At 58.4% G+C, this 27,936-nt stretch overlaps 2 protein-coding genes across 2 annotated transcripts in view; both read right to left on the reverse strand.

Annotated features, from left to right (window-relative positions):
• PADI3 (peptidyl arginine deiminase 3) overlaps positions 1 to 5,108 on the reverse strand; it is a 31,826-nt gene extending 26,718 nt beyond the window's left edge. Inside the window, exon 1 of the mRNA XM_049617976.1 lies at positions 4,952 to 5,108. Coding sequence (XP_049473933.1) covers positions 4,952 to 5,043 — 92 coding nt within the window. The 5' untranslated portion in view covers positions 5,044 to 5,108. The remainder of the gene's footprint in view (positions 1 to 4,951) is intronic.
• Positions 5,109 to 7,260: 2,152 nt separating this feature from the next.
• Positions 7,261 to 27,936, reverse strand: part of PADI1 (peptidyl arginine deiminase 1) — a 39,314-nt gene continuing 18,638 nt past the window's right edge. Inside the window, exons 4-16 of the mRNA XM_049617978.1 lie at positions 27,388 to 27,449; positions 25,944 to 26,061; positions 25,690 to 25,815; positions 23,833 to 24,005; positions 23,581 to 23,684; positions 22,458 to 22,581; positions 21,933 to 22,040; positions 20,233 to 20,384; positions 15,074 to 15,218; positions 14,186 to 14,279; positions 13,091 to 13,170; positions 12,219 to 12,344; positions 7,261 to 9,328 (exon numbers count right to left, since the gene is read on the reverse strand). Coding sequence (XP_049473935.1) covers positions 9,095 to 9,328; positions 12,219 to 12,344; positions 13,091 to 13,170; positions 14,186 to 14,279; positions 15,074 to 15,218; positions 20,233 to 20,384; positions 21,933 to 22,040; positions 22,458 to 22,581; positions 23,581 to 23,684; positions 23,833 to 24,005; positions 25,690 to 25,815; positions 25,944 to 26,061; positions 27,388 to 27,449 — 1,646 coding nt within the window. The 3' untranslated portion in view covers positions 7,261 to 9,094. The remainder of the gene's footprint in view (positions 9,329 to 12,218; positions 12,345 to 13,090; positions 13,171 to 14,185; positions 14,280 to 15,073; positions 15,219 to 20,232; positions 20,385 to 21,932; positions 22,041 to 22,457; positions 22,582 to 23,580; positions 23,685 to 23,832; positions 24,006 to 25,689; positions 25,816 to 25,943; positions 26,062 to 27,387; positions 27,450 to 27,936) is intronic.

The raw sequence follows: 27,936 nt of genomic DNA on the forward strand, positions 1-27,936 counted from the left end.
ATGGGAAGGGCTTGGAAAACCGCCCTCCCAGGACGGGGGAAGGGGTTCTTACAGTAAATTAGGAAGCAGGAAATGGGCAAATGGAGGCAGTTTGAGAGGGTGGGCTGGGGGTGGGGGGTGGTTCTAGGGACAGCCTCCTGGAGGGAGGCAGGGGAACCAAAGACAAGGAGGTGACCTGTCTGAGGGGAAGGCATTTTCCCGGTGGAGCCTTAGGAGGTCAAGGGTAAGTGCGGGCTGTGAGGAGCTCCTTTCATTTCATTCCTTTGTAACGAGGAGCCAGCGAAGGTTCTTAATCAGGAGGGACTAAGCCTGCAGTTGCTGAACGTTCAAATCCCAGGCCCACTACTCGCCAGGTATGTGACCGTGAGGGAGAGGCCCGGCCTCCCCCTGCCTCAGCGTCTCCGTCTATAAAGCAGAGAAGATGAAAGGAGTCCGTGTGCATCCAAGATCAGCGAAAGTTGGGGGCGCCTGACCAATGCCTCACTTCACTCTGGAGAAACTGAGGCCCAAGAGAGAAGGGACTAGAAGGTAGGGCTCCAGACTCCTGGTCCAGTGCTCAGGCCCCATCAGGGAAGCTGTTAGGACGATCAAGGGGTGGCTGCTGGGAGAAGAGCCCGCATCGGACGTGGGAGGGTCTGGATTTCCCATCGCACGGAGGACAGGAGGAGAAGCCAGAGGCTCACCCGGACGGAGTTCTTCCTCCGGTCGGGCCCCCTGCGCTGCCAGCACGCCGCTCTAGACAGTGCCCCAGCCCAGCCCTGGGGGCTTTGGGCTCGCCCCCGCCGAGGCCGTCCATGCCCAGAACATTCCAAGGCCTTTCCTCGCCGGTGGTCCCGGCCAGCCCGAGGGCCCAACGACTCTGCCCGCACTGCCAGCCTGGGAGGTGGCGAATGGTGGGTAAAACGTTGTAGGGTGACCCGGGACCGGGGTGCTTCCTGGGGCATGGGACTTTCAGTGCTAAAATCTAGGTTTGGGGCAAACCGGGACAGCTGGTCAGCCTCACGGTGGCCAACCTCAGACCCACCCGTTGGAAATGCAGATTCCAGAACCAGAAATGCTGTAGGCAGGGCCCTGGGACCTGCGCTTTAAGCCATACTGATGCCCAGTGACGTCTGAGAACTATGGCTAAGGGTGGGCTGTGTCCCCACGCGTCGTGGGAATCACAGTGCGAGCCCACCCCCTCCTGGGAGTCAAGTCAGGTCTCCCTTGAGGCTCTGTGTCACCCCTTCAATGCTGAGGACACGGATGGTGACAGAGGCAGTCCCCACAGGCACACAACATCGGTACTATTATCCCCACTTTACAGATGAGGAAACAGGCTCAGAGATGACAGGAGATCTGCCCAACGTCACACAGCTGGTAGGTGACAGAGCGAGGACTCACAACCGACTCTGCCCCCCCCCCTGCTCCCCTGCAAACCCAAGCCCATCCTCTCCTTTCATGGGCCCAGGAGCCTTGGCCTCTGCGAAAACAAAAGCAGACATTGCAGAGCCGAGAAACGGATGGGAGAGGTCTTTGGGGCTGGAAACAGGTGGACAAGTTGACTGCCACAGTCCCCACCGACACGGCCCATGGGGGCAGAGGAGACCAAGGCTCGGACGGCTCAGACTCTGGTGGCGGCACCAGCTGCCTCACCCTGTTCAGCGGGGTCCCCAGATCCCACCTCCGACGGCCTCGCCACCACCAGGGTCAAGAAGACCACCTCCCCTCCTTAGTCCCAAGTCCGTGCCGCCCCTGGGGAATGGCAGCCACATGAACCCTCTTCCCAAAGCCCAGATGGTTAAGAGAGTCGATGATGCACCAGCCTCCCGGGGCCCGGCTCTGCCCGGGCAGGTTGGCACGCTCACCTAACACGAGCCAGTCGAAGGAGGAGAGCCGCTTTGTCAAACCAGGGGGGGCACTCAGACGCCTCCACGAGTAGAGCTCGAAACCCACTGATCTGTGCCAGCCTCTTCGGGGCACATGTGGGGAAACTGAGGCCCAGGAAGGAGCAGAAAGTTGCTCAAGGTGACATCGCAAAGGGCGACAGAGCTAGGACGAAAACTCAGGGTACCTGGCCCCCGGGTGCCCTTTGCCTTTTCACTCCATTGAACTGCCTCTGCTGAGCCAGAGGTGACACGAGTTGTTGGCTGGTCCAACTAGGGCAGCGGTTTGCCACCCTGGCTGCACATTTATCCCCGGGGCACGACTCACCACACCCATGTGTCAGTCTTCCTTCCCTTTCCCCACCGCCCTCCCCCCGCCCCCGCGCCGTGAAACCCTGCTCGGGAAAGCAAAGCCCCCTTATCGAGTCTGGGCCACCTCCAACTCAATGGAAGGCAAGAAGACAGAGTTTTGTCCATTGCCACAGACAGAGTGCCCCAGTGAGTGTTGCCTGTGTTCATCCTTCAAGGCTCTGGTTGGGACCCTTCCTCCGGGAAGCCTGCCCTGACCACTCAGCTTATGTTCATTCCTCTTGTCTCATCTCCCAGTTTGGTTCAGAGGTGGCTCCCTTGTCTATGGCAGGTCTGGGGACACTCGAGGCTGTCCAAAGGGCCAGGACAGAGCCTTAAAATGATGATGGTGATAGCGGTGGCAGTTACCATAAATGAATGTCCCCCACATGCCAGGCATCCCCAACATGCTCTACACACACGATCTCATCCCATCTCCCCACTCCCTTGAAGTGAAGGCCTAAGTGTTTGGGTTGCATCCTGGCTCGGCCGCTCCTCACAGGCTGTGTGACATGGGGCAAGTTACTTAACCTCTCTGTGCCTCCGTTTCCTCATCTCTGAAATGGGGATGATGATAGAGCATCCACCTGGCAGAATCGTGAGAATGAGTTACTATATATAAAGCGCTTGGGGCAGTGGCTGCTATGGAGCAGTCTGTAAGGATCTTCACTGATAACATTGTCTCCGTCCTCCGGAGGAGGCTACAGAGAGGTTAAGTGATGCTCCCCAAGTCAGACAGCTGCTAGGTCCCAGAGCCAGGGCTGAGCCAGCACACCCACCGCCCCTTCCTTCGTTGGCCCACGGTGTGGACACCCAGGAGGGCTGAGTCACAACCTCTCCAAGCCGGAAGGGACGTAGAGCTAAGCTGGTCCCGCTCCCCCTGCAAGACAGGAATCCGTCCGGGAGCGGTCCAGCCTCTGCAAGAACTCTGAAGGGACAGATTCTCAGAGAGCGGGGACCGTGCCTCCTTGCTCACCACTGTGTCCCCGTGCCCGGCCCACACCAGACGCCAAAGAAGTATTTGATGAATGTGTGAGCGAGTGAACTGACAGCTCTCCGCCTGTCCCCCAAGGTGGCCCAGGCATAGAGGCCCAAGAATCCTTCCTTCGAGGGTGCCCGAGGCTCTGCCTCGCACGCTGGGGCCGTCCCCCCCACGGCCTCCTCTCCGAACCCCAACACGGCCCGTCCATTCACAGAACCCCAAGATGCTGCTGCCTTTGCCTCCCGTGGCCCTGACTCGCCCCCCCTCCTCGAAGGAGGCCCTGCAGGGGAGGAGCCAGCCCTGGCCTTCCCAGAGCAGGTCAAACCGGGGGCACATCTGCCCGATGGGCATGAGGTTGCTGACACAGGTGAGTCACCCCCATGGGCACACGGCGCTGGAGGAGGGGGTGGCACCAGGCAGCGTGGACGCCCATCCTCCCGTGTCACTCCTGACACGGCCCCTGTGGCTGTCCCTCCTCCAAATCCCCTTCCTAATTCTCACTCCCCACCCACACTCAACCAGGCTTCAGCTCCCGGTACCTAGCTGTGCTGGGCCTGCTCCGGACTTGGTTCCCTCCCCTGACCAGCCCCTCACCCCTTTACATCTAATGTCCTGGGACCGCCCCCGTCTCTGCTTTCAACTAAGTTTGCTCCAATTCATACAGTCTTGTTCTGGGATACTGGTCCTCAACTGGGATCGGTTCCCTCCCACACACACACACACCGGGCACGTTTGGCAATGCCTGGAGACATTTTTCGCCATCGCAAGTCAAGGTGTGCTTCTGGCATCTAGTGAGTAGAAGCCAAGGGCGCTGCTCGACGGCTCACAGGGCAGGGTGGGAGACCTGAGACAAGGGAACAGTGACACGCTTCTGCCTTCTCCCCTCCCAGCCCCCTGACTACCTGTGTCCCCAGCTCAGCCTTGGAGCTGGGACCCCTGGAGACTCCCCAAAAGGCTCCCTGGGGGTTCCCAGAACCCAGGTCCTAAAACCTGCCCAAACTCTCCTTTTCTGCCTGAGAGAGAGAGAGAGAGAGAGAAGGTGGGGCCCCACCTCCAGCCACTGGCTCTAAGGACACGGCCATGGCACACAGTAGGAGCTTAACGTGTGGGCTCTGAATGGCTGGAGGAAACCAGATCCTTCCTCTCCAAGTGGCAGACAGCTAAAAGCATAAGACACTTGACCATTGGGGTGGGGGGGGAGGGGGGTGTTAAATCCTGGCGTTGACGCTTAGTAACTGTTTGACTTGAGCAAATGGCTCGCCCTCGCTGTGCCGTAGTTTCCCCATCGGTCAAATGAGAAGCTAGTAACAAACGTAGCTCATGGGGTGTCGTGAAGGCTAGATTCGAGCGGCTAGATTCGAGCGTTAAAGTTCGAGAAGATTGCCAAGCTTAAAACAGTGCTCGGCACATAGGAAATGCTACGTAAGCATAAATGATTTCTTAAAAAATGACACTCGCTGTTTGCAGAGCTCCTAGGCTGGGGACCAGGACAAGGGGAATACACCTCTTCCTATTTGTATGTATCCAGCCTGCAGGGTCCTCCAACGTGCCCAGCACCCTCAAAGGCCCTTGGACCAGAGCTCAAACACTGCAAACCTCTCTGTCCCCCATGCAGTCTCCGACACTCAACTCCCCTGGCTTGGGGGAGGGAAGCCGAGCCAGGCCTGAGCCCCGAGGAAATCCTGCACAGCGCACCAGACCAGCCCAAGGGGCTCAGCACCAAGGGCCTGCAGACCCCCAGGCCTCTGGCTCTTACCCATAAATGTCCACGAGGGTCTCCACGCCAGCCACACACACGGCGCTGGTGGGATGCTCCAGGGACACACGCACAATCCTCTTCATTGACATGCTGGCCTTGGACCCGGACTTGAGCCACCAAAGCCAACACTGCCTCCCAGAGCCCTTGGCGAGTGGTTTAAAAGACCTTGGCCCCGCCTCTCCAGCCCGGGGTGCTAGCTCATTGGCTCCACTCCTGGAAGCCCAGCCCCTTCCCAGAGCTAGGAGCACAGGATTGGCCAGGAGGAAGCCATCGTTTGCATATGAACCTGTTGCTCCGCCCCCAGCACGGAGGCAGTTAGTTTCTCTAAGGGAGCGTGTCCCAACAGGCACCTGGCCGGGGCACCGGGGCACTGGGGGGGTGGGGAAGGCAGAGACGTGGAGTATTGACCTGGGCCTCTTTCTCGACTTTCCACGCTCTTCCTCCTCACCCCCTTTCCTGCCTTTTCCGAGATGATGCGGTTTAGAGGGGAGCTTCTCTACCCTGCTGGAGGAGCTGGTGCAAACGCAGATTCCCAGGCCCCGCCTCCAGGTCTGACGCCGCAGGTTAGGGGTGCGGCCTGACAACTGGATTTTTTGTATAAACACCCCAAAGCATTTTGAGAAACTGAGAAACACCGGCTTTTTTCTTACGAGCATGGAACGTATTAGCAGGACTGGATTTCAGCCCTAAGTCAACCACACATCCTTGCTGTGCGGCTGCGGACAAGTCACTTCATTGCTCTGTGCCTCACTTGTTGCTTCTGAAAATGGCTCTTGCGAGGCTTAAATGGACGACGTGGGTAGAGCTCTAGTGTGGAGCTTGGCATTATTCTATTACCGGCATTGTCATTATTTTTACATGCCAAACACTTGTGGAAGGGGTGGGTGGTGAGGGTTAAATCCCTCTCTGGCCAGGAAGAGCTTAGAATGTGGGCGTAGAAAGGCTCATTTGTGGGGTGGGGAGACTGAGGCCAGAAGGGGGCATTCGGCCACCTGAAACAGCAGGAGCAAGGGCTCTGGGGAGAGGAGCCTTGGGTTCGGGTCCAGACTCCACCATGCACCGGCTCTGTGGCCTGGGGGGTGGGAGGAGGGTTACGTTCCCTCTTAAGCCTTGGTTTCCTCATCTGTAGAGAATGAGGCTGATCACTAGCCTGGTAGAGATAATGGCGGGGACACACCCTGCCCGGCCAGGCTCCAAAGGTGCTGAATAGAAACTTCCTCCCTTCTCTCTGGACATGCTGCCAGTCTGAGACAGGGCGGGGACCAGGACCTGCTCCCCAAGGTCCCCAGTGGGTGCACTCCTAGCAGTTCCCAGATCTCAGCGGGACTCTAAGCCTGGTGCTCTTATACCCAAGAGTCTGGGAAGGACGTTCTCAAGGAAAGCTGTTGGGCTGCTGGCTTCAGTGACCGCTTTACTTTTTCGGCTATAAAATGGCTTGCTGGCCAACTCACCTCTGGGTAAGAGTCAGGGCTCAGGAGGAAGCCCCAGTCTTCCTACCTGCTTATGAACCTAGTTGGGAAATAGATCCAGAAAGTGGAGGCTTCCCCCTGGCCCCTGGACCACTGTGCTGGGGGCCAGACCAGCCTCTGGCTCGGGGCCCTGTCTCTCCCTTTGGAAATAGACCCATGCCTTCACCTCCCCCCAGTTAATACCAGCGCTTAGAAACACATCTGGCATTCATTCAGACTAAAGTGTCAGTGGCTGATAGGCAGCATCTTTTTGCCTGAGTCCACAACAAAAGGTTGTTTTCAAAAGTGACTGAGTGAGTGAGTGAGCGACTGGCAAAGGGTGCAATCGAGGTAGGAGCCAGCGTGTAGGATGCGAGGGATAATACTTTCAGGCCCCTGAGATCAGACCGCTGGGTAGCTTGGTAACTTGGGAGGCAGGAATGAAAGGCAATCATAGTAGCCTTTGGCCCTGGACACAGGTCCCGCTGGAGAATCTCCCACCTCTGCCAATAGGGCCCAGCACACCTGTCCTCTGAGGGCTGGAAGAGATAGCCCAAGGAAGGGAGAAGAGGTGACGAGGTAGGACCCGCCCCTCGCCTGATGCCCATCTCAGCGGGGCAGTTGGCCTCAGAGCCACGGGCCTGTGCCAGCCATCCTGCTGAATCAGCCTGCCTGGCCGGCACTGGCCCCAGGGGTTGTCCCAGCCAGCAGAAGCTAAGCCAAGGAGCTGGCAGCTTGGGGGGGGGGGGGGGGGTAGAACTAGGATAGGGCTCCCCTCCCCTCCCCACTCCTCCCCACAGCCCGACAAACAGAAGCTGAGGAGGCAGCCACTTGAAGAAACGCACGTTGACATTTTTATTAATCAGGTAGGAGGCGATCCATCACCCGGAACATTCTCAGAGGGGATATCGGGCTCTCCGACAGCTCCAGAAGCAATTCCAGGGCTTCCCACGCTCAGCGCAGGTCCAGAAGGCTTGCTCCCCACCCTCCCCATCTCTCTGCAACCTCCCTCCACCCACAGCCTTTCCCTGGGGAACCTCAACCCTGGCCGCATGCCCGTGGGCCCCGAAGGGCCTCCTTGCCGTCTTGGCTCGGGCTGGGCTGTGGGTCATGGTTACGAGCAGAAAGTGCAAAGGTTAGACCAGGAGTTGGCACGTGGGGTCCCACAGAGTCTTCCGGAAGGGGAAGAACCCAGGTATACCCCCCTGCCCCCCCGCCAGCCACCTGAAACCAGAGCAGCTCTGTCTTATCCATTTCACGCGTCGGGTGTCCACGGCAGCCTTGCCAAGTGTTCCGTGGCTAACAGAGTTTGACCGTGGCGGGCTGGCTCAGTCTCGGTCTTCCCAGGGGCCACTGAAAATCTAGGAGGCGGAGGCCCAGGGCTGATAGCCACCGCGATGGCCCCAGGGGCAATGGTGGGGAGAGGGCAGGCTGGCCACCTCGCGCCCCTGTGTGCCTGGGACAGGGGTCACCTCTCACCCGGCACTGGCCAAGCCCGTGCATGTCCCCGTGACCCCACCTGGGGCCAGGCTATTAACATCCCCTCACCCCCATGGCAGCTCTGTGCCCTGTATGGGAGGGGACACACGCCTGCCGTGGGGGTTTCCTCACAGGCGAAACCCAGGCTACGGGCAGGGTCTCCGGGTTGCTGAGAGCGACTGGGCGAGCCTTCCCTCCCACGGCCTGCAGGGCGAAGGGGAATAATTAAAGACTATTAAAGGAAATTAAACCCCACCCTCCGAGATAACCTAATGGCTCCCCCCCCACCCTCTTCTAACATCTGGGCTCCTATCCCCTGTGACATCTGGAATGGCCAGCCCCCTTCACATCCAGAGTCCAGAATCCGAAGCGGGGAGACCTAAGACACGGAGGCCAGGCCCCGCCGTTTGTCCTCATGCCTCGGCCCCCTCTACCATTCTGGCCTCCCGCCTGCCAGCCTTCCTCGCGTGTGCCCTTCTGAGGCCTCTCTCTGGCCTCTCAGCGTTTCGGGGCGGAAGCAGCCAGCACTCGTAATTAAAGGCCTTCTAAACAGGTAACAAGCACCCTTCTGAGGACGGAGTCAGGTATTAAAGGGTTTTTGTTGCCTTTTCTTTTTAAAGCAGGCCCCCAGATGCTAGGTTTTCCCGTCCTTATTTGCCTCTATAAATATGGCTGAGGGGTGCTGGGAGGTCACATCTTGAGGGTCCCCTGCAGGAGAGGACAGCTGGTCTGGAAAAGAGGCTGCCTCGCCTCCCTGTGCCTGCCCTTACAAGAACCACAGATGGCCTGGACCCAGGCCCCTGCCTCTGAGCCCAGGCCCCATGGATGCCGTTCCCGGTGCAGACCCGCGAGAGGAATATCAGAACAGAGGGAGAGTGACTCAAAGTCGGGCACAGCTGCGGCCACACACGGCTGCCCTTGAACGTGCTAAGGCTGTTGCTCTTTTCCAGAACCTCTGGGAGTGGCGGATCGGGAAGAGGGAGGGAGGAATGAGGACAGTCCCTCTCGGGCTGTGCAGGCCACTCCAGAGGTGAGGGTGTGGGCGTCCGTCGCTGCGTCCCGGGGCCTGCGGTGGCCAGCACGTTCGCAGGCACCCGAGGAGAAGCGCCCGAGGCTCCTCCACGAGGACGGGGGCCGGGTGGAAGTTCCTCGCCCCCTTCCCTGGTGGGGCTCCCTGGCAGGTGGGCAGAGGGGACGGCGGGTGGAGGGGGGCTCAGGGCACCATGTGCCACCACTTGAAGGAGAAGGGCCGCCGGCGCACGTTGGTGCCACAGTGGATCTCCCCCAGCAGCTCGTGGTAGGACAAATAGTCGTCGATGAAGATGCAGCGGAGGCCCAGCGGCTCCAACAGGGACCGCACCTTCTCCTCCAGGCAGCAGCGGCCGTTGATGATGGGCCCAAAGGGCTTGGGGATGCCCAGGTGCTTGCCTAAGACCACCATGTTGACCTGTAGACGAGAGAAGGCAAGAGGGAGACAAGAGGGGACCCATCCCCAGGTCCGACCCACCTTCCCCAGCATGCCCGGGCCACCAGGACTGGCGCTGCCTCAAAAACTAGGGTCCATGAAGAGAAGAAATGGATTGACGGTTGGAAGAGAGGATTCATACCACATAGGGCTGCCAGTAACATGCATGGTAACTCTGTACGAATGAAAGTCACCCCTTCCTCCCACGCGGTCTTCCATCCATCAGAAAGTTGTCGGGACAATTCAGGGCAAGATTTTACCTTCCTCTGCCAGAAACCTTGTACAGCAGCTATCTACAAGGTCGATGGTGTGAATGTCTTTCTAGGTTTGGTGCACTTGTACAGTGCACAGCCTGCTTCACTCTCCCTGGAAGCCCTGATCGTCGTCATGGTTTACTGAACATCTCCTGCACGCCAGATACGTCATCACTATGCCTCACAGCCTCCCTGCGAGTCGGTGGCAGGGAAAGGTTAAGTGACATAATCCAGGCCACACAATCAGAGAATGCGGAGACTGAACTTTGACATGGGGCCAACTCACGCCCAAACCCATGCTCTTCATATGCTGCCAGAGTGTGGCACGGTGGCTGCCTGGGGAGCTGAGGAGTTGGGACAAGGGGCTGGGAGCCCTTGGGGGTGCCTGTGTCTCCAGCGGCACATCTGTTTCCCTGGCTGGGGGGCCCTAACACTGGGGAAGGGACGTCTCCCCGGGGCAGGGTATGGAAGTGTCTTAGAGAAAACCTCGGCCCCAGATGGGTGGCCAGAGGAGCTGTCCTTGGTGCTCAAAGGGGATACGCTGAACCTGCTGTCTGGAGGGGAGGGCTGGGTCATCTCAGCATGGGGTGGCCTGTCCTGGGCTCTGTGCCCTCACGCTCTCCATGTTCTGGCCCCTCACCCTCCAGACTGCCCTGCAGGGCCATCCACAGCTGGGATCAACATGACCCTGGAGGGTCCTCTGGGGTCAGTCCCATGGCCTCTGCCCTGAGCTACCCAGTTGCCCCCTAAGGAGCCAGAACGTGCTGGGTAGTAGTGGGACAAAGGGCAGGGAGGGGAGCCAGGTCCGTTTCTTCCCACATGAGGACTCAGGAGCCTGGAGGCCACTCACTTGCTGGATGACCTCAGGGGAGTCAACCACTCTCCTCTGAGGGCCCGTTTCTTCATCTGACAAACTGGTTAACTGAGTTCCCTGTGGGCTCTTCCAGTGAGGACACACCGGGCTCCTTCAGCAGGGTCTGGGTGGGAGCTGAGAGATTCCCACAGAGGGGGGCTTCCACCCGGTGTGGGCAAGGCCACCGCCCAGAGAGGGCCAGCCAAGGTCATGGGCTCTGGCCAGAACCAGAGCCAGGCTGCCCCCTCAGTGCCCCCCTGTCCAATGGGGCAGCCACTGGCCACACATGGCTGTCGAAATTTAAATTAAACAGAAGTATAAAGTTCATCCTTTGGCCACACTAGCCACATGTGAAGACCCCCATCACCACATGTGGCTTGGTGGCTCCCCTGTCCCATCGTGCAGATGGAGAACGTTTCCATCGTCCGAGAAAGTTCTCACAGGCAGCACCGCCTTGGAGGGTCGGTTCTCAACCAGGGCGATCTGGGCCCCAGGGCATTTTGGTTGTCACAGTGAGAGGAGAGCGGCTGACACCCAGCAGGCAGTGGACAGGGATGCCACCGCCATCCTGCGATGCACAGGATGGGGCCCCCACGACAAAGGAGTCAGGCCCAGACATCAGTAGAGCCGAGGTCCTGCCTTAGGGGCCTCTGCCAAGACCCCGCAGCGAGGAGTCAGGAGTGTGGGGTCCCGGCAGGGAAACCCTGCCCTGTCACCGTGCCTCCAATCAGGACCTCGGGACCCGCTCCCAACCCTTCGCTTGGCCAGTGCTGGTGCCGGGGTGGGGGGGGGGACTCCAGTTACAGGCCCCAGGCTGAAGAGGGAGGGTCTCCCATGCTGGGGAACCAAGCCACGAGGGGCCAACAGCCTGACATCCCTTCCCAAAGGCGTTAATGGTTGTGCAGCCGATAGCATCACCAGGCCCCTCCCAGAGGCCACACGGGTGACATCACAGCTATGCATCGGCTGTCAGCTGCCTGACTTAATGACAGCCAGGGAGGCAGCCACCGTGGGCCCGCCTGCCCGCCTCAGGAGCCGCACCGGGGAGCAGCCGGTGGGGTGCGGAGCAGAGCAGGCGGCTGGGGCCCCCCGGGAGTGAGAGCTGGAAACACTGAAACCAAAACAGACTTCCTGTCTCGACTTGGGAGGGAAACAAAAAGCCCTCAGTGGTGGGGGCCGCCCTGGGCACTGACCCACGTTCAACAGCATCCCCGGCCTCCACCCACTGATGCCAGTAGCCACCTCCCTCCTTGTGGCAAGAAAAACAAAACAAGCAAGAAAACCTGGAAGGCAAAATCGCCCCGGTGGAGACCCCCCCCCGGCGGAGATGTCCTGTACCCGCACAAAAAGCAAACACACACTGGGGCGCCCGGGTGGCTCAGTTAAGCGTCCAACTCTCGATTTCGACCCAGGTCGTGATCTCACAGTTCGTGAGTCTGAGCCCCGCGTCGTGCCCTGTGCTGTGTCAGCAAGAAGCCTGCTTGGAATTCTCTCTCTCTCTCTCTCTCTCTCTCTGCCCATCCCCTGCTTGTGCTTGCTCTCCCGATCTCCCTCTCAAAGTAAATAAATAAACTTAAAAAAAAAAAAAAAAAAAAAAAAAGGAAACACACACCTAGAGATCCGCCAGGCCCGCCCCGGTCTCTGTGCTTGTCTCTGCCCTCGGACAGGAAGCGCTTCTCCTCTGGAACCCCAAGTGACACCCTTGCGGACCCTGCCAGGGGGCCCCGGGGACAGGAAGTGCCCCGTCCTGCTTCTGCGCTCTCACCATGTCAGGGAAGAAGGCTTCCGCATGGGAGCCCTTCAGGAAGAAGAGCTGGGGGATGTCCACGATGTCCTGCTCGGTCAGGCCCAGCTCCCGCTTCAGCACCTCCCGGTTCCAGTCGATGCATTTCTGGGGGGGGCACGAGGAGAGGCAGCGGGCGCACCCAGTGAGCCAGGGAGGCTCTCACGCTCGCTGAACGCCGGCTGCGTGCCGGGCCCCATGCAGAGCCCTCTCGCCCTCGTGCTCCTCAGGTCCTCCAACAGCTGGGTGCCACTGCCCACCCGCAGATGGGGAAACTGAGGCTCCGGTGACCTGCCCAAGGGCACAGAGCTAGGAAGCTGCACAGCTGGGATTTGGACCCAGGCAGCTTCTAGTTCCAAGAGTGTTTGTGGCCGCCCCCCCCCCCATCCCAGCCACAGCGCGGCTCACACGTCTGTCCATCTCAGTCGTCTTGGAGAAGGTGCCAGGCTCCACGCAGGAGACGTGAGGGGCCTCTGCGCCGGGCCCTGCACCATGCCCATGGTGGGCGTCAGCCCTGCCCCTTCCGGAGACCTCCTCCCACCCAGTCTCCTCCTTGCCGGATCCCCTTGACTCCCACCCACCCCACCCCTCACCCCCACGGGGCCCCAATTTCTCATCTCACTCAGCTTCTCCGGAAACTCATCATTTCCCCCAGACCAGAGCTGGATCTCCCCTCACCAGACCGGGAGCTCCCTGGGGGCTCCTTTGTGCCTCCTCCATCAGACTGTGCGTTCACGGCCGAGACCTGGGGCTGAGCCCCGTACTCCCACTCCACCCCAGCGAGTCCTGGGGCTGCTTCTCCTGGGAGGACGGGGACCCCCCCAAGAGCAAGCAGCGTGGCCACATATCCTCACCTGTGCGTAGAGGCTGTCCCTCCTGAGGCGACTGTCAGCCAGCATCTCATTAATGCTTCTGTTCACTTGGTGTCTTAACCCTGCAAGAGAAGGAAGACAGTATAAGGGCTCAGGAAGGACCGCCCAGGGCTGCCTCCAGGGCCAGGGGGCTGAAGGATAGAGAAAGCCAGAGACCCAAGACCCTGCTGCGCCCAGGGTCTGGCTGCCAGTACGGCCGGGAATTCCTGGTGATGGAGCCCAGACTCTTCGGGAAGGGACTCCCGACTCGGGGCCTAATGATCACGGTACAGCTGCCATTACTGAGCACCCGCCATGCTCTGGGCACCCTCCTAAATTATCGTTCATCTTTAAAACAACGCCAGGTGGGGTAATTATCACCCCCCCCCCATTCAGAGAAGAGGAAACTGAGGCCCTGAGAGGTTTAGAACGCGACCCTGATCTCCCAGCCATGAGTAGCGAGATCAAGATTTGAATTCAGGTCTTGAAGCTCTGCCACGTCCCTTCCAGTGCTCCAGTTCTCAGATGAGAACACTGAGGTCTGTGGTGGGGAAGGGGGAGGTGCTCAGGGGGGCCAGCCAGGTCCCGAGTAGGTCTGGCAAGCCCCAGAGGCAGGTCCCCAGAGGGGCCCCGACCACCCACCTGGCTTCCCACCCCTGCCACTCTCGAGCCCCCGGCCCTGCCACATCCCGGTGACAGCCCTGGGCACGCCACCCCTCTCTGAGCCTCTGGGGAAAGGGGTTGGGGGCGGGGGCGAGTTCCCGCGGGGTGTGCGCTGTGTCCAGTTGTCTTCCTCTCCTGGGGTGTGGCCAGGAGCCGCCCGCTCTTCCTGAGAACGTCACCTTCTGTGGGCGCCTGGGGCCATCCACCGGCCTCTTGGCCTCCTGGCCTTGGCCCAGTAAAGGGACAGCGCTCATCGTTAGCTCCCAGGTGAGGGTGTTGGGAGAATTAGTGATGGCCGGTTCTGAGCTGAGGGATCCAAGTGAGGCGAAGGGCCCGTAAACAGAGCACAGCCACGAAAGGCATGAGAGGTGCTCAGGGCTGGCAATCAGAGGGCAGAGGCCCCACGCACGGGGTGACTGGGTCATCGGCACTCACCGTCAAACTGGGCCGCCTCCCCATACCCCTCCTCTTTCTTCTGTTGGAACAGTTTGAGGCAAGCGATGGGGCTCGCCAGAAGCAGCCGGAAGCCCTGGCACAGAGGAAGGGAGAATGGCTCGGTGGACGGGTTCTCCCCGAGATGCAGGAGACCCCAAACTCGGGAGGAGGCCAGACCACGCAGGCGGCTCCCCTCTCCCGCTCAGTCCCACCCGCCAGCCACAAAGCACCCCCGGGCAGCATCCCCTAACCCCCCAAGCTGGTTCACACTCCTGGGGCCTTTGTCCAAGATAATCTCTTTGCCTGGATGCCCTTCCTCACTTGCCTTCCGGGGAACTCGGTCACTGGTCACTGGGAGGCCGCCCCTCCCGGGCTGCGTGCTCTCTGAGGGCTGGGCCCCTCTCTGTAAAGTGGTGGCAGCCGAGCGGTCCCAAGCCCTCTGTCTGGGTCTGGGTCTTACCCTACCAGTAGCTGTCCTTCCGAGCCTCAGTTTTCCCATCTATAAAATGGGGTCAGCGAGAAGCGTACCCGCCTCACGGAAGTGTCAGGAGATCAAATGAGTTAAAACACACGCACATCATAGATGCCGAATGTTACCAATTACTATCCGTGTCATTCCTGGGTCTAGGCTGAGAGGTTTGGATCAGGGCAAACACCCAGCAAGTGTGAGGATGGGTGTATGAGCAGGGGGGCTGACGAGTACCCTCCGGAGCTGAGCTCTGACCTCCTCCAGGAAGCCCCCTCTGATTAACACCGCCTGGTTCCCCGGGTGCCCGGACTCTGAGCTGACCACGGACACGGGCGGGGAGCTGATTTCAAGTGGCTTTGCCCTATCCCATCCCATCAGGTCGGGGAGGAGCAGAGGGGGCTCAGAGAGAAGGGACGCACCTTTTGGTCAGAGGTGGGCACAAAGCTCAGGAATTCGTCCACGTGGCCCACGGAGAGCCAATCGGAATAGAGCTCCACGGGCGCCTGCACCTGCTGGGCCTGGAGGAAGTCCCGCACCACCTTGGCCATTCGCCTCCCACCAGACCTGGCCCAGGAGGGAGACAGCAGGGTCACCAGTGCCTGCTGACTGCTGGCTCCCTGCAGGCCCCTCCTGAGCATCCCACCTCTGTGCAAGCCTCACGACAACCCTCTGAACGGGTCATCTTTGGGCCCCGGCCCCCAGGTGCTCCCAGCAACTCACTGTCCCTCCGGACCATCATTCCAGAGAGTTCATTCCCTCCTTACACCAAGGCTGGGAAGGCCCTGCCCGCTCCTGCCCACTAAAATGAGCCAAATGAGAGACAAAGACCCTCACTTCCCATCCCGGGACTCAGAGACATTGACTCTTTACCCAGGATGCCCAGTCTCTGGGTCAAAACATGACCAGCACCTGGTGAACCCCTCCCTTAGCCCAGAGTTTCCCAAAGTGTGGGGCCTGGACCACTCGGGGGCAGACTCGGGGGGGGCAGGCGGCGCTTGTTTACAAGGAGGGGTCTTGTGGCGTCTGAGGGGTTCAGTCAGTTAAGCGTCAACTCAATTTTGGCTCAGGTCATAATCTCACTGTTCTGTGAGTTCGAGCCCCACATCGGCTTCCTCACGGATGGTGCAGAGCCTGCTTGGGATTCTCTCTCTGGCTCTCTCTCTCTCTCTAAATAAATAAATAAACTTTATTTTTTTAATTTTTTTAATGTGTATTTATTTTTGGTGGAGAGAATAGACAGAATGTGAGCAGGCGAGGGGCAGAGAAAGGGAGACAGGATCGGAAGCGGGATCCAGGCTCTGGGCTGTCTGCACAGGGCCCGCCGCGGGGCTCGAACGCACCAACTGTGAGATCACGCCCTGAGCCGAAGTCGGACGCTTGACCGACTGAGCCACCCAGGTGCCCCTACATAAATAAACTTAAAAAAATAAATAATAATGACTCATGCGCCAGAGAAGCCCTGTCGCCATCATTTTGTGTTCAACACGGTCTGTCTCGTCCCCAGCAGTTCCCGAAATGGGCTCTGGGTATTTGCAAACCACCCTTTACTAACAGAAGGAGGGGCTGGGGTGGCCTAGGACAGGGAGCGGGTCTCGGGAGCCGGGATCCCAGAGCTGTGGGAGGAGTCGTTACCCAAAGCTGCCTGCGCCTGTGTGGAGCTCGACCCTGCCTCAGGCAAGGCCATGTCCCCATTTCGCAGATGAGGCAGCTGAGTCCCCAGAAGTTCAAGGGGGTGACTTTTTCAAAGTCAGAACAATGCGTTGTATACTCTGGGCACTTTCCACCTGCCCCTGGCACAGGTAGCCATGAGGAAACACGCATACGTATGTATAGAGATTTCTTCTTTCAATATGTTTTACCAAAAAAGGCATCACATTCCTTGACCTTGCCTGCTTGTCATGGACAAGCTCCCCAGGCTGCATCGAATCTGGTGCCTTCTACCGTAAACAGAACACCATCCAGCCCCTCCCTCCTCCCCTTCTGCCACCGTCTGGCCCAGACACCCCCCTCCTCTAAATAATCTTAGCGGCTTGCCCCTTTCTCTGGTCTCTCTGCTTTCACCCTTTTGCTCCCCCGCAGTCTAAACGGATGGAGAGTTTTTAAATATGTCAGATCGTCTCCCTCCTCCGGACAAAACCCTCCCACCACTCCCCTCTCCCTCACTGTAAAAGCAAAGTCCTCAGGACAACCCGCACAGCCCCTACCCATCCCTACCACCTCCCTCGGTCCACCCTCCTCTTCATCTGCTTCGTGCTGGCCATGCTGGCCTCCCGCTGCCCCTTGCACATACCAGGTACATTCCTGCCTCAGGGCCTTTGCACATGCCGTTCTCTGCACCAGGAATTGTCGCCCACTCCCCATCTGTCATGGCTCACTTCCATCTTTCCTCAGGTTTAACTCAAATGTCACCCTCTTTCTCTACGAGCCCTTTGAAAATTGCAACCGTCCCTCAACCCCCTTCCCAGATTTATTTTTCTTCTTGGTATCAGCTGGCATATTTGATATCTCATTTATTGTCTGGCATCCCACCAGAATGTAAGCTCCGGGTGGGCTGGGATGTTGTCTACGTTCACTGCTGTATCCCCGGCACCTCTTACATAATAGAGGCTCAGCGAATGATGTGCTTCTGAACAGCTTTTTTCAAAATGCTTTAAAAAAAAAAGTGTTTTTTTTTTGAACAGCTGTGTAATAATCCCTGGTCTCTATCACTCAAATATGTCATAGACAAAGATTAGAAGGGAGACCTGACAAACAGTGACAAATGACAACGCTGATTTGACTTGGGGGATAAGTGTGTAGCAACTATTTCCTTGTATTTCTGTTATGTTGGTAGAGGGCCGGCAATTTAAAAGGAGTTCTTAAACACGGTGAGATGGTGGAGAAGCGCTGGACTCCAGAAACTTCTCATGGGCGCAGTGGCAGGCATCAGAAACACATACGGTTGGGGAAGGGACAGAGCCCCGCGTTGTGCTGCCCTCTGCCTGGAGGCTGGTGGGGGCGGGGGTGACGGGACAGACCCGCTCTTCAAGTCACATCAAAGCCAGCACTAGGGGGCAGAATTGCTCAAAGATGATTTTAACTATGGGGAGCAGACTGTGGAGAACCCAAGCAGGCAGAGAACAGACCTAGGTGCTCAGCGAATGATTGTGACACTTACTGAGCACCTAGTGTGTGCCTGCCTGAGGCTCCTCCCACTAAGTATCTTGCTTTATCTCCATGAGTCCTCTCTGATGTACGTACAAATAACAGGCCCAGGTCACGATCTGAACTCTGCCCCGCTAAGCTCTCGGAACTCATCTCCCATCAAGCCCCTCCTTGCTCATGCTCACTCTGTTCCAAACCCCAGGCCTCCTTGCTGCTCCTCTAATGTCTCCGCCACACTCCTGCCTCAGGGCCTTTGCACTGGCCATTGCCAGTCCTTTGCACGCTTTCCCCCCCAAATACCCCCATCTTTGACTCCCTCATTTCCTTCAGGACTTTATTTAAATGGCGATTTCTCACCAGGGCTTCCTTGATCTAACACACTATATTATCTACTTACTTGTTGAGTTTGCTTACTGTCCGTTTCTCCCTGTTAGAATGAATGCAGGCTGTCTGTTTGTTCACTGCCGAGGACAGAAAGAAGCCAAGACAGGAACACAGGACAGAGGGTTACTTTTGTTTGGAGTCCAGGGAGGAGACCTGGATCCTGACTATTCCACTAACTCGCTGTGCGGTCCTAGCCGGTCGCTGTCCCTCTCTGAGCCTCAGGACCCCTTCTGTTTACCAAGGACCTTGTTCCTGGTTTTCAATACAATGGTCAACGGACTGGCTCACAGCTGCACTGGAGGCCCCCACTGTCCCATCCCTAGTCCTTGCTCTGACCCTGGGAGCTTCTAGATTGTTTCTTTTATCTAGAGCTTCTAGATTGTTTCTTTTATCTAAGCCTGTGGGAAGTCTCAGTAAATATTTGCTGAATTGGCAAATGAATGCGTGAATGAGTGCACTCACTTCGCTTTTCTGAGCCTCAGCTTCCTCATCTGTAAAATGGGAATAACAATCGTCCCAGCCCCATAGGACGGCTCTAAGAATTAAATCGTAGTAGGTGATCGATAACTTCTGTCTGATAAGTTCCAACCTGCTTCAAAGCAGACCCACTGCTAGGGGCCCGGCTAAACAATACCTAAACTAGTGGGGGATTCTTTATCCCCACTAGTGCTGATTTTATAGCCAGCCCAGAGATTCTTAATGGACCCATTTCACAGACAAGGAAACTGAGGCATGGACTATAAACTAATGTGTTCATTTGATAAAGTATCTGCTGCACACTGATGTATATCCCTAGTATCTTCAACAGTGCCTGGCACATAGTAGGCATGAAATAAATTGCTCCAAATGAATTAACTGAGCACCTACTGTGTGCCGGGCACTATAGTAAGCACTGCTTAGGTGTATACCCAAAACCACATGGCTAGTATATACAGCAGGGTCAGGACTCAAACCCGAGTCCAACTGTGCTCCTTCCTCCTGGGTCCATCCCCGAAGTCCAGGATTCTACCCAGAGGCCCGGCATCCTCCTGCCTCCAGGGCTGTGGGCAGGATCACATCGCAGAGTGGTGTCTGAGCCTGAGTCACCGCCAAGGTGAGCACTCCTCTTGCTCTAGCCGACCTTAGCCCTGGGCCCCCGGCTACATGCCTGCGGTTGGTGCCAGGAAACCTCGCCTCACCTGATCCAGAGCCCTGGGGCCACCAGGGTCAGCACTAGGGGCTGGGTGACCTTCCTATGACTGCCTGGCTGCTCTAAATAGTCAGTCAGGGCTTGGGGACTTGGGGGAGGGGCAAGCTGGGCTCACCTGGTTTCCATGCCAACCCCACACAGACGAGAAGGTGGCTCCGGTGCCTGCAGCGGGCTTCATCTCCAGGCGGGAAACAGAGGACCCCACCAGGATCCCCGCACAGCTCACCCCATTCTGTGGTGGCCCGCAGCAAGGTGGGGACCCATTCAGCAGGATACTGTCACCTGTCTGAGCACTAAATCCTGGGCACCTTGTTTCCTGCCTGATGACAGCTGTCGGGGGGTGGGGCGGGAGGGGGCGGGCACCCACCAAGTCACCTCTGTCACCCGGGTCTCCTGACCAGCCACTCATTCACCAGTAGCCACAGGGTGACCCCGGGGCTTTTTAAGTTATTGCTAGAACATCAGCTATTTTGACCTCCTGCTGGGAGAGGTCAACCCGTCCGTCTCCCGCCTCTGCTCCAGCTGGCACATCACCTCCCCAGAACCCCAGTGTTTCTAAAGAAGCTGAAAATCTGGGATTTTATGGAAGGCCTCCCCGCACATACGGAGTCGGTGACTAATTACACTCACGAAATACTAGGCAGGCCAAGAGACCGTGGGTCAGTCGTTTCTGAGTTTTCCCCCAAGATTCTATGACCTTTTAAATCTAACATTCCAGGACTCTGGGTCTTTGACTCCAGGACTGAGCGAGGGACTTAAGACCACCTCTGAGCCTGGAGACCCATACTGGTGGTGAGGGAGCTACAGGTGGGCGCCACGGCGGTCCCCCGAGCCCTCCCACCCTCCGCCAGGGCCTCTCACTTGGGGAAGCTGCTGCCGATGAGGATCCGGCCCAGCGGGTACTCCTTGCCGCCCACCGTGACAGGCGGGCTGACGTCCAGGTTGCCGAAAGAGTCAAGGCTGGAGGCACCAGCGAATAGGATCTCCCGGGTTACATATCCAAAGTCGGGACCCTAGGGGAGGACCAGCAAGCCCCCCACCCCAGAAGGAGGGGTCAGTTGGGACAGGAAGCGACGGCTCTTGGCAGGGGTTGGGGCGGGGGGGCGATTAACGTCCACAACAGAATAACTAGAAAATCCCCAAATGCTGAGAGATCAGGCACCACGCTTCAGAAGGAACGCACGGGCCGAAGAAGGAAGCCAGGGGGAAACGAGGCAAGACTTTGAAGCAAAAGATGATAAAAGATACAGCACACTAGAACTTGCAGGATGCTGGTGAAGGTGCACCTGCTGGGGAGCCACCCGTAGGTCCATACGCATAGGTACAGAAGAGGAGAGGTCGGAAAAATCTTCGCTTCCGTTTGCAGCTGGGAAAAGAACAGCAAATGAGACCCAGAGAAAGTGGAAGGGGGGACAGGGCAAAGACGAGGGCAGGGTGCCTGGGTGGCTCAGTGGGTTAAGCATCCGACTTCAGCTCGGGTCGTGATCTCAAGGTTCGTGAGTTCGAGCCCCGCGTCGGGCTCTGTGCTGACCGCTCAGAGCCCGGAGCCTGTTTCAGATTCTGTGTCTCCCTCTCTCTCTGTCCCTCCCTGGCTTGCTCTCTCTGTCTCTCTCTCAAAACTAAATAAACATTTTTTTAAATTGTATATAAAAAAAAAAAAAGATGAGGGCAGGGATCAGTGGAGGAAGCCCTGGCCAGGTGAAGCCTGGGGTTGGGGTCAAGCCCTTGGTCGATTCAGAGTCACCCCACAGGGCTCATTGTCACCTGCGCTGGGACTGGTCTCTTGGCCCCTCTAGGCTGAGGTAAATGCCCCTGCTCTGTGTGCCCACAAGTTCCCGGGCATCTCCCTCCCAGCCCCCACCCTAACACGGGCATTGTCCTGGCGGTGGGGGTATGGGAGCTGGTAAACAGGCTGCAGGCCTCGGGCCCACCTCGAAAGGCAGTTCAGCCCGGAAGTAGGGGTATGGAGACAGCCCCTCTGGTTTTGCACCTTGGTGCCATAGCTGGGTGGCATGGGGTCCATTACCTAACCTCTCTGAGCCTCAGGAAAGAGGGAATAAAGACAGCAGCTAGCCACAGGAGTGTGGATTGGATGAGTGACCGTGTAAAGTCAGGGCCGCACGGTTGCTGGGGCTGCTCTTGTCCCCAGCCTGCGCAGAAGAGGCCGCATGGGGCCTGGCACGCAGTAGGTGTTCAGAAAAAGTGTGTTACCCCAAAAGAGGCCCCACCTCGTAAAAGCAAGAGTCATGAGGGCTCACTACTGGTGCATTTCCCCCATGAGGCGGTCTCCCCAGGACTGACCCCTCTGTCGACTCCCCAGTGGGGGAGAAGGGTTCCCCAGGACAACTTTGCTGGCCTGCCCCACCCAGAAGGGGGAGGAGGATTTGCATGTTGTTTGCATGCTATTTGCATGTTCTGTCCCAGTCCCCCCACTGACTCCCCGTTTCCCCACCATTTGTGTCCTTTTGGCCCCCCTAAAGGACCAGGACCAGGGAAGACTGATTACAGGGTCCTATTACAGAGCCACCCAAGGGACCTCCCCTCTGCCCTTTGCCACATACCAGGATCCGCTTGTAAGGGAAATGCTTCAGGCCTCTGTTTCGGGGGGAGTCAAAGACCACTGGGAAGGCCTTGTGAGGGGCCTCGGTGTAGCCAAACTCCATCTCGTCCTAGGAGGGGAGAGGAAGAGATCACAGTGGTATCCCCAGCGTCGTTTTCCTGACACGGTGAGCCCTGCCCCCAGACTTCGCCCAGGGCGGTGCCACAGATTTCCCCCAAGACCTGGGGGCACGGGGGCCAGGGATGGAGGTGAGGCCTCTTGGGACCCCAACTGGGAGAGGACTCTGTCTGGGACCTGAGCATTCGAGGGAACAGGAGAGACTGGAGTGACACAGGCAGTGGGGAAGCGTTTCTGGAAGCTGCCTGCACCTCGCCCCGCCCCCCACCCCCCTGCCCTGACCGAGTCCTGGCTTCTCTAGGGAGACCAAAGCTGTGCAGGCTCCATTTCCCAAAGTCGGGGTGAAGGACAGGGGCTCAGGCCTCCCAGGCCACCCCTGCTCTTTCCCCAGGCCTGCTCCCGTACCCACCTGGATCCAGCGGTCATTTCGATTTTCAATCTGAGGGCAGATGATCAGCTTGCAGTTGGCTTTCAATGCTAGGTCAGACATGTCTTCCAGAAATTTCTTATTTGAGCCATGGGAGTCTACCACACTGCAAAACCCAGGGAGAGGGGAACGTAATAGTGACCTCTGGCGGTGGCCTGGGTCCAGTCGGCACTGGGCCCCATGTGGCCTCTGGGTTTCAGGGTTCGAACACAGCCCCCGCCCTAGAGAAGGCAGGTGATGTCCCCACATCATATCCGGTGGTAGGTGCAAGGGGCGGGGCAAGCCCAGGTGGGTGGAGTGCAAAGGCACCCAGGTGGGTGGAGCCCAAAGGCACCCAGGTGGGTGGAGCCCAAAGGCGGGCCACCAAAACCAGGTGACAGCCATGGAGGAGGTGGCCCCGGGGACTGGGTTAAGGTGGCAGCCAGGGGGCAGGGAGCCCCCTCTACTCCTGCCCCTTTGGCCTACGCAAAGGAACCAGGGTGGGGTTCGTGAGCAAACGGAAAGAAAGAATTCCCCTCCAAACACCCACAGAGCAAACCTGTTTCTCTACACCATCCCGGCCTTGTGACTTATGTTCCAAGTCAGCTGCGGCCCTTCCCACTAGTCTGACCTCTGACGCAGGGGCCTTGAGTAGCCTCACCCATCAAGGCCCACCTGTCCATGAGGGGACTGATGAGGATTCTGGGCCACACAGGACTAGGATCCCAGGCTGGGCCAGGGCTCATGGCAGACACCAGCAGCTGGGTCCCGTGTTCTCCTCAGCCCCACAGCACCCCACGCCAGAGCGAGGCTAGGACTCCCACAACCTCCAGCTGCCTGAACAGGGCCTGGTCTCACTGCCCGGACTAAGTCTGAGCTGTTCCAGGGCTGCTACAGACAGGACAGGGTAGAGGCAGGGGTGCTGAAGCTTGAGCCGGTGACCTCAGCTGGGGGCCTTAACCGACCGGCCCAAGCCAGCCTGCTGCTATCCCGTACCCAGCCTGCGCCCGTGGGTGCCCTCGGTGAATCCATCCAGTGAGTGAGGGCCCAGCCCTGGACACGGCATTCTGTTCCTGTCTCTACCGGTCCAGAGATAGTGGGATTGCGCAGGAGGGTGAGGCCTTACCTGCACGCGTACAGCTCCAGGGGGGGCTGGGTGTTGGGGGTCATGATCCAGGGGGCCACGCGGAAGGCCACGGTGTCTGTGAAGAGGGGCACCTCAGGCAGAGTCTAGGGGGCAAAATGAGGACTAAGTGGCCCTGCGGGGAGCCCCATCAGGCCTCAAGATCCCCCAGCCCCCAGCCAGCCCGGCCCCAGAGACTCCAGACTGGTCCCCCAAACCCTCAGCCCCCATCCCAGCCACCGGCACGGTACCTACCCCCGTGTCCACCAGGCTGACACTGAGGGAGACCAGCCCCAAGAAATCAACGTCGGGGAAGGCGAGTCCCTCCACAAAGAAGCTGATCTTCCGCTCCCCCGGCTGCCGCTCAACTTCGTAGGACAGACGCTGAGGTCCCAGTACCTGCTTGTAGTCCTCAAGGGAAGTCCCACCTAGGGGGAGCCAGAGTCAGGGGCCAGTGCTGGGACAAAGGATGGGAGGAAGGACACCAGAGGCCCGGAATCCAGGGCCGAGCCGACTACACCTTCGTGTTAGATCTACTTGGCCGCTCCTCTCTAGCTCGGCCACGCGCAAGCTGTGTGACCTTGGCTCAGTGACTCAACCTCTCTGAGCCTCCGTTCCTCGCCTGTAAAATGGCTGGCAGCATCTCTTGGGATCAGCGTAAGCTTTAAGTCAGATACGGGGATAAAAGCAGGCACCACAACAGGTGCAAAATACCCAAATGCTCATCAATGGAGGAATGGGTGAACAAAATATAGTATGTCCACACAATGGTATGTTTTCCACCCATAAAAAGGAACGAGGCGCTGACACCTACTACGATGCGGGCGAACCTTGAAAATATTATGCTGAGTGAAAGGCCAGATGCAAAAGGCCACATACTGGATGACTCCGTCGACAGGAAATGTCCAACATCGGTAGATACGTAGGGACAGAAAGTGGCTAGATCAATGACTGCCTAGGACTGGAGGCAGGGGAGGGGGAGTGACAGCTGAGAAGAATGAGGTTTTCCCTGGGGGGTGATGACACTGTCTAGGAACTGGACGGGGGTGGTGTTCGCACATCAGTGAGGACGTGTCAAGGGCCGCTGAATTATCCACTTTCAAAAGGTTAATTTTGTACGACGTGAATTTCACCTTCATTTATTTATGTATTTTTACTTTTTTTTTCATGTTTATTCATTTGTGAGAGAGAGAGAGAGAGAGAGAGCGAGAGCACGAGCAGGGGAGGGACAGAGAGAGAGAGAGGAGGACACAGAATCCGAAGCAGGCTCCAGGCTCTGAGCTGTCAGCACAGAGCCCGACGCGGGGCTCGAACTCACAAACCGCGAGATCGTGACCTGAGCCGAAGTCGGACGCTCAACCGACTGGGCCAGCCAGACACCCCCCCCCCCCCCCCGCCCAGCCCCTGCCTTCATTTATTTTTAAAAGTGCCTGGCCCACAGTACTTCTGTCCTGCGCCCCACTGTTCCCCCCCGAAGGTGTCTGGGAAATGTCACCCTGGCATGCTCTCATTCACAGCAGGAAAGGCTATCGGGTTGACTGACTGAGACTCTGCTCATGTTCCGGTATCACGGTGTTTCCGAGCGGGGCGTCTGCCTGAACTTCCACCAGGGGGACAAGAGGAGGAACGTTGGGGCTCCCTCCAGGCTCATTTAGCCACAACAACAAGTTCTGGGTCAGTTTGAACAGAGGACAGTAAGGAGGAAGAGGGAAGGGAAGAGGAGAGACCTCTTGCCATTTATAAAAAGGAGTAAAGGCAGCTCAGGGTTCAGTTCACCCAGCCTGGACGGAGCTCACCCCGTGCTGACCGACCAGAGGAGGGGCTCTGGAGACCTGGGTTTGACGCCTGCTCCACCCCAGTCGGCTGGGTGACCTGGAGACGGTGGATGCGTGCGCCTGAGCCTCAGTTGGCCCCCTCTGTAAAACGGGACTCGTGTCGGACCCTCCTTCTTAGGTAACACGCGGCGAGCCGCTGGAGAGGCTGTTCATCAGCGGTAGAGAGCGTTATGGAAGATGCCGGGAGCGAGCGGGGATAGGGGTCAGAGAAGAAAAGAGCTTGGGAAGCAGAGAACGAGTGGAGCAGGGGGGAGAGCAGCCCCACCGGGCCACTCACCCCTAGCGCAGAAGACCCCCACTCTTCTGGCATCAGGAAACGGCACATTCAAGACCAGCTTGTGGCTGTCGAAGAGGCCGTCTGGGCCGTCGCAGCTCAGCACCATGGGGGACATGTCCTGCAGGTCTGGAGAGAGTGGTACCTGGAGACCACTCTCCCCGCACCCCACCCACACGCTCCCCCCCCCCCCCCCCAAGCCTCCCCCACCCCCCCCCCCCCCCCCCGCCACGCACACACACACCCCGGTCACACACCATCCAGTGTTGCCAGCTGGCTGTTGGTGAGGTCGGGCCCCGCGGACACGACACTGTCCCGGTCACAGTTCACCAGCAGGACAGCCCCATAGCCCTCAGGGCCCCAGCGCCAGGTTTTCTGTGGCAAAACAAGAGACTGGGGGGTCAGTGGGACCCGGATGGCCTGGGAAGGGGCTCTGGAGCTGGCTAGAGCTGGCTGCTTCTTTGAAATGGAGACTGCTGTATTCTGGGTTTGCTTAAAGATTTAAAGAGGCATCGTAGATGTGGGCACTGGAGTTTCAGGTGTCTAGACCCAGATCCACCCCACTCTTGTATAGTGAACAACCTGGGCAACCATACCCAGGGGCCTCACCTGGCCATCACACTGGAGGAGGAAGGGTGGTGTCGCCATATCCAGAAACAACCTCCACCAACCTGCTGAGCTTTGGCCCTGACTGGGGGACAGAGGCTACCTCACCCTGACCTTGATGGGGCTGGACAATCCCAGGGGAACTTTCTCCGTCTCAGCACTCTCCTGGGCCCTGTTGCATAGACATCTCTGGCACCTACCCTCAGTCCTGCATGCCCTGCAAAGAGGTCTAAGCTGCGGTGGGAAAGATAGCTGGAGCCCCGCCTCTGGTCTCAGCTCTCCCTGACACACCTCCACTTAATGCCCACCAGACCCCACAAGGCACGGCTCACTTGCCCCATTTCACAGAGAAGGAAAGAAACGCTCTGGGAAATGAGCCTTAAGTCCCATAGGTCAGATTCAAACTCCTATGGGGGACTTCAGAGGGCCATTGCTAACCCATATGGCACTCTTGTCCACCTTTCTGGGTAAATGTTGCCCTGTGCTTGGGCACTAGACATGACTTGTGTCATAGCCCCACTCACCCGCTTAGCCAAGCAACCTTGTGCAGTGAACAACCTGCGCAGCCATCCATGGCTACCCTTCCCCATCTTGTCCTCAAAGCCTGTCCCTGTGGCCCAGGCTTTCTCTCTAGGGTCTTTCCCTATAAACTATACCTTCTACCCTTCCAGGATGGCTTCCAGATACTTGCCCTGCAGTAATGTCTCGAACTCACGCCACCCTCCTCCTCACTCTCTGGGGTCTAACTGAGGCTGTCGCCCCAGCCTCCTCTGTCAGAAGCCTTCAGTCAGTCACTCAGCGACCTTTTATGAAGCACCTACCACGTTTGGGGGTCCAAATACAGCCAAGGAAATAGAAGGCACATCCAGCAAAAGACCCAATCCCAACTCCAAAGTGGCACAAGAGAGGCTTAGAGAGGGTCTCACGGGAGTCACGCAGCATGTCGATCGCACGGTGGAAGTGACACCCACCCGCGCCCGTTTGGCAGGTCCCCACATGGGTTCCCTACACTCTCGGCTACCACAGACCCTAGGACCCACCACCCCCAGGTTTGCCTGTCGACCGCTCCATCTGGGGGAGCCAGGAGACTGTCACCTTGTTGTCGTGGTTCCTCTTCACCTTGCCCGTGCGACCCGTGTCGACGTCCAGGGACACGTCTGAAAAGGGATGGAGTGGGGCTGCCAGGGGCTCACCCGGTCCCGTCGTCAGACCCATGACATCCCGGCCGAGGCAAGCTTCGCTCATGAGACCCAGGAAGCCCTGTTCTGGGGACCATACCCAACGCCTGGGAGGCCGGGGGGCCGTGTGGCCGCGCCCCCTGGTTCTGGATATTGGAGGGACCCAGTCTCGGGCTCTTGAAGTGCATGCTCCGGGCGGCCCTGACTCTGGCAGTTGGGACGAGGCCCGGGTTCTAGGTGCTGGCTCTGCGGTCCTCGGAGCCTGCTGCCCGGGCTCTGGCCGAGGGCGGCTCGTGGCTCAGGGAATCTTGGGGTTCCGACAGCGTGACATGTGGGAGAAAGGCCTCCAGAGAAAGGAGCCCTATGGTGGGTCTAGCTGGTGACCTGTGGGCAGTGCAGTTTCTAGATTCTGGTGGCCCTAAGTCTTGCTGGGTCTCCGTCCCTGAGGTTCTAGAACGAATGGAAG

Source organism: Panthera uncia (genome assembly GCF_023721935.1).
Source record: "Panthera uncia isolate 11264 chromosome C1 unlocalized genomic scaffold, Puncia_PCG_1.0 HiC_scaffold_4, whole genome shotgun sequence".
NCBI lineage: Eukaryota > Metazoa > Chordata > Mammalia > Carnivora > Felidae > Panthera > Panthera uncia.